This window comes from Harmonia axyridis, chromosome 7 (assembly GCF_914767665.1).
Source record: "Harmonia axyridis chromosome 7, icHarAxyr1.1, whole genome shotgun sequence".
NCBI classification, from domain to species: Eukaryota; Metazoa; Arthropoda; class Insecta; order Coleoptera; family Coccinellidae; genus Harmonia; species Harmonia axyridis.
The window spans coordinates 21,551,907-21,557,906 of record NC_059507.1 but is presented as its reverse complement, the minus strand read 5'-3'; the positions used below and the strand labels follow the sequence as shown (position 1 = coordinate 21,557,906).

Sequence of the window (6,000 nt, the reverse complement as noted above, 5' to 3'; positions counted from 1 at the left end):
TTATTGATTATAATTAAATATCAAAAGTAAGTAGGCACATACACTATATACTCTACTTGAAATGGAATTAATAACAGACATGATGACATCAGTAAATGCTCAATAAAAAAAAGTATTCATATACAATTACCTACTTATTTAATTAATTGAACCAGACAAAACAACAGAGCAACTTAATTAATCATTCTACCTTCAAAATATCTATCGAAAAACTTGACCTGCCTTCTTCTGATCTCATGCGTTATTTTAGAAAATTTTTCAATTATTGGAATATTTCTCCGTTCTATCCTCTATTTGTTTTTGACGAAAGAAGTGGATATTTAAAATGTCAATCATCTAAAAAGAGAATAGTTATAACACTGATGTTTTTCATTGTACAATTATCGATAGCAATTTGGAATTCTTTTAGAAGAAATGGTGTCGAATCTCATTTGAATAAATTTTACCATTTGATGCTCATTTCGAATGGTTTTTCAGCTGTTTTTGCTTTTTATCTAGAAAGATCGCCAATGGAAAATGTCCTCAAAAGAATGGAAGATATCAGAAGAAAGTTAAAAAGAAACAATAGGGATGAAATCGTTCATAAAGGATACAGTTACATTTTCTGCTATCTTAACCTTTGTGCTATACTAACTGTATTCCAATTTGGGACCCAAATGTCTTTGAACTTTAAATTGAACTTCAAATTTTACTGGGTTGAAATGATTATCATACACACTTGTTTTTTCTTGAATCTACATTTTCAGCTAGTTTTTCTTTTAGTGAAAATAACTCTTATCGATATAATGACGTCTTTGTATAATTTTTTGGAGAATATCCAGGAAAGAGAAGACTTTTTCATATTGAAAAAAATTCATTTCGATGTAATATTAATATGGAACGACTTTTTCTCAATTTGTTCAATACCAATGTTGTGCAGACATGGTTACGTAATTTTTAACATTGTTGCAGATGCTTATTATAGTTGCTTGCAATATGATCCTTTGGATATGTCAAACTTGGGAATGGATCTTTATTGCATTTCTGATATTATAGAACAAATAGTTATTTCATCTGTGATCTTGTACGTCTGCGATTCTGCTAGAAAAGAGGTAATGATATCATTTTTTGTCCCATTAAAAATATGGCAGTTTAATTCAAACAAATAAAACAGTTGGTTGAGGAAGTACTTCCGGAAATATAAAAATCTGATGATAAAATTGACAAACATTCCCAGCGTGTTTGAGAGCAAATTTTCGAATGGAAAACTCATACATATTTAAATAATTCATTAGGTAGGTTAAGTGTACCTATTATTTTAGAAGAGACCTACTTTATTAAACATTAAAGAAGACAATTATGATTCCATTTACCGTATATGAAAAGAAAGTTACATCACTCATGATGGTTTCGAGCAAATGACAATAATTGGTGTAATTTATGCATAACCTAGTACGTAATTTTGTCAGTAATGAATTGAACTAAAACACAACCACAGTAAATTTCGAAATATCTGTCGCAAAACTTAATCTAATTTTTTCGATAATGCGTTATTTACGAACATTTTTCAAATACTGGAATATTTCTCCGTTTTATCCTCTATTTGTTTTCGACCAAAAAAGTGGATATTTCAAATGTCAAACAACTAAAAACAGAATAATTATAACACTGATATTTTTCATAGTAGAATTATCGATATCAGTTTGGGATTCATTTAGAAGAGAAGGTGTAGAATCGCAACTGAACAAATTATACCACTTGGTACACTTTTCGAATGGATTTTCAGCGGTTTTGGCTATTTATCTAGAAAGATTACCTATGGAAAATGTTCTCAATAAAATGGAAGATATCAGAAGAAAGTTAGAAACAAACAAAAAAGATGAAATGATCCATAAAGGCTATAAGTACATTTTCTATTATCTTAACCTTTATGCTATACTGAGCCTATTACAACTGGCCTCTCAGATCTCAATGGTCTTCACATTTCAAGATCCAAGATACTGGGTTGAAATTTTCTTTATACACAGTTGCTACTTGTTGAATTTGCATTTTCAGCTTATTTTCCTCTTAGTGAAAATAACTCTGATCGAAATTATTACATATTTGGATGACCTTCTGGAGAATATCGATGAAAGAGAAGAATTGTTGCAATTAAAAAAAAATCATTTCGATGTTATATTAATATGGAACGACTTTTTCTCAATTTGTTCCATACCAATGTTATGCAGACATGGTTACATTATTTTTAACATTGTTGCGGATGCTTATTATTGTTGTTTTGAACATGATCCTTTCGATTCGTCAAGTTTGGGATCGAATCTTTATTCCATTTTTAATGTAATGGAGCAAATGGCTGTCTCATTTGTGATCTTATTTGTCTGCCATTATGCTGTAAAGAAGGTAAAGATATCTCATTGTAGTCCTACAGAAAGTAATATTAGTGAATTTTCATATAATTTCTTTATTTAGAAAAATTTATGAAAAAATTAACAACAATTATTTCGGAAGACAGTGGTTTCATCAGTTGAAATGTAAATACCTTTTTTTTATTTTCATTCTCATTTAAAACAAATTTCCATTAAGTAAGGGCACAATCCATCAAATGATTTAATGTTAAATCATATAATTGTATACACACACTATATGGTTTTGACGTTTGGCTCTTAACGTTTTACTTACAATTATGTACTTCATTAGAATTACTCTATAAAAAAATTAATAAAAACATCGAATTGGTGTCGGAAGCTATTGAGCGATCATTTAATCATGCGCCCATGGAGACCATAGAACTGTATCATGTATGTGGGTCGTGAGATGCTTTGTATACGATCCTTAAAGATTTAGTATAAACTTTTGAGTGATTATTTTAAATGTTGTTAAGAAAACATTCAGTATTTACTTTTTATACATTTTTTTAATTTTTGATGTGGGCATCACGAAGGAATTTTACATCAAGTTTGAAATTGTTATTTCATTCTATTTTGCATTCTAGTTTGCCTTGTTATTTTTTATCTATACACAGAATAACAACCTGATCGGATCTATTGTCAATAAAATATTGAGTATTTCTTATCCAATACTCCGTCGGTTTTGTTGTCACGGAAATATCGAGAGATTTTTTCGCGATTTTTTTCTCGAATTTCTAACGTTTTGTTGACGCGATCAACATGAAATTTTCATCGAGCTTGGAATTTGGGGGAAAATAACCAAACGAAAGATCATATCAAAGGAACCTCTAGTTGAATTTTGCCTATTAACGAACTTAACCGCGGCATTCTAGTTTCTAGGTTTTATCTTCGAGAGTTATCGTGTCTATGGCCAAACTGAAAGCAACTATTGTTATTTCTAAATTCGAATATTGCAGACATCGTGACGGAATTATACATATCTGTTAGAGAAACGATCTCTAGAATATAGTTCTCAACATTTTATGCGAATTTCTGATTCATAAATTCTGAAAAATATGAATTGATATAAACAAAAATCCTGAAGTATCAATTATTCTATTCGTTGGGTAAGAATCTTATTTTATATGAGACCTACAATGAATGTGATACTTATAAGAATTTTTATGAATAATGTATAGGAAAAGGCAATTACATTCAATTCTCCATTTACTGTCCCTGTATCGAAAGTAACATCAGTCATGATTATTCCATACTAAAATGAATAACAATATTACTTATGCATAAGGGTGTAATTTCTTCAGTAATGAAATGAGCCTTAGAACAAGAGTCAAATAAATTGAACATCCCCTATCTAAAAACATACATATATCTTTACAACATTAACGTGCCTTTCTCTGATCTCATGCATTATTTTCGAAAATTTTTCAAGTATTGGAATATATCACCGTTTTATCCTCTATTTGTTTTCGACAAAAAAAGTGGATATTTCAAAAGCCGATCAGCTAAAAAGAGAATAGTTATTACACTGATGTTTTTCATTGTACAATTATCAATATCAATTTGGGATTCTTTTAAAAGAGGAGGTGTCGAATCTCATGTGAAGAAATTATACAATTTGATGCACATTTCGAATGGTTTTTCGGCTGTTTTTGCTTTTTATCTTGAAAGATTGCCAATGGAAAATGTCCTCAAAAAGATGGGAGATATCGAAAGGAAATTAAAAACAAACAAAAGGGATGTATTAATTCATAAAGGCTACAAGCATATTTTCTACTATCTTAAGTTTTATGCTACACTGAGTTTATTACAACTTGCATCTCAAGTCTGTTTAATCCTCATATATGATGATCCACTCTACGTGCTTGAAATATTCTTCACACACAGTTGTTATTTGTTGAATCTGCATTTTCAGCTTGTTTTCATATTAGTGAAAACAACACTGATCGAAATAATAATATATTTGAATAACTTTCTGGAGAATATAAATGAAAAAAAAGAATTCTTCGAATTAGAAAAAATTCATTTCGATGTTTTATTGATTTGGAACGACTTTATCTCAATTTGCTCAATACCAATGTTGTGTAGACATGGTTACATTATTTTCAACATAGTTGCAGACGCTTATTATTGTTGCTTGATGAATGATCCTTTTGATATGTCAAATTGGGGGTTAAATTTTTATTGTATTGCTAATGTTTTGGAACAAGTAGTTGTTTCATTTGTGATCTTGTATGTCTGCCATTACGCAAGAAGAAAGGTATGTAATGAAATTTATCAACTATTCCATATCTAATAGATCGTATAAAAATGACGAAAGCATGGACATGAAGTCCATGCTTTCGTCCAGTTTTGTGAGCTCGTTTTGTTCATCGATATTGTTCTTGAATTCACTGTGGTTCTAGTTATGCAATCCACACGAAATTTTGCAAAAAATTTGAAAAATATCAACCCGATCGAATCTATAATCATGGAAATAAGTGTTGTTTCCTTTCCAATATTCTTCTTGAATTTACTATAGTTCATTTTTCACAATTTCGATGAGGTGATCAGCATGAAATTTTCCACTGAGCTCCAAATTGTTTTTCATATGAATACCCAAAATCTCAACCCAAAATTGTCGTTTTTTTGATCACAGACTATTGGGTATTTTTTTTATATATTTTTTTTTGATAATTTTCTATGGTTCTGGTTACGAAATCATTATGAACAATCGCAGAAGACTCAAAATTCTAATTCAACATTCGACTGAAAATATTCAAGATCGAACCTGCAGTTTTGAAAATTACTGGTACACAAATTTACAACGGCCATATTAGCGGAACCATCTAGTCGGATTTTGCCTATTAACGAACTTAACCACGGCATTCTAGTTTCTAGGTTTTATCTTCGAGAGTTATCGTGTCTACGGCCAAACTGAAAGCAACTATTGTTATTTCTAAATTCGAATATTGCAGACATCGTGACGAAAATATACATATTTGTTAGAGGAACGATCTCAAAAAATAGTTCTCAAAATTTTATGCGAATTTCGGATTTATAAATTCTGAAAAATATAAATTGACATAAACAAAAATCCTGAAGTATCAATTATTAGATTCGTTGGGTAAGAATCTTATTTTATATGAGACCTACAATGAATGTGATACTTATAACGAATTTTTATGCATAATGCATTGAAAAAGACAATTACATACATTCAATTCTCCATTTACTGTCCCTGAAACGAAAGTAACATCAGTCATGATTATTCTACACCAAAATGAATAACATTATTACTTATGCATAAGGGTGTAATTTCTTCAGTAATGAAATGAGCGTTAGAACAAGAGTCAAATAAATTGAACACCTCCTATCTAAAATAGACATATATCTTTACAACATTAACGTGCCTTTCTCTGATCTTATGCATTATTTTCGAAAATTTTTCAAGCATTGGAATATATCACCGTTCTATCCTCTATTTGTTTTCGACAAAAAAAGTGGATATTTCAAAATCCGATCAGCTAAAAAGAGAATAGTTATAACACTGATGTTTTTCATTGTACAATTATCAATATCAATTTGGGATTCTTTTAAAAGTGGAGGTGTCGAATCTCATCTGAAGAAATTATAC

General features: G+C 29.9%; 1 protein-coding gene across 2 annotated transcripts in view; it reads left to right on the top strand.

Annotated features, from left to right (window-relative positions):
• Nucleotides 1-979: 979 nt before the first annotated feature.
• Nucleotides 980-6,000, top strand: part of LOC123684227 — a 28,664-nt gene continuing 23,643 nt past the window's right edge. For both annotated transcript variants that reach the window (XM_045623404.1, XM_045623403.1), the window contains exon 1: nucleotides 980-1,091. In XM_045623404.1, the coding sequence (XP_045479360.1) occupies nucleotides 990-1,091 (102 nt within the window). In that variant the 5' untranslated portion in view covers nucleotides 980-989. The remainder of the gene's footprint in view (nucleotides 1,092-6,000) is intronic.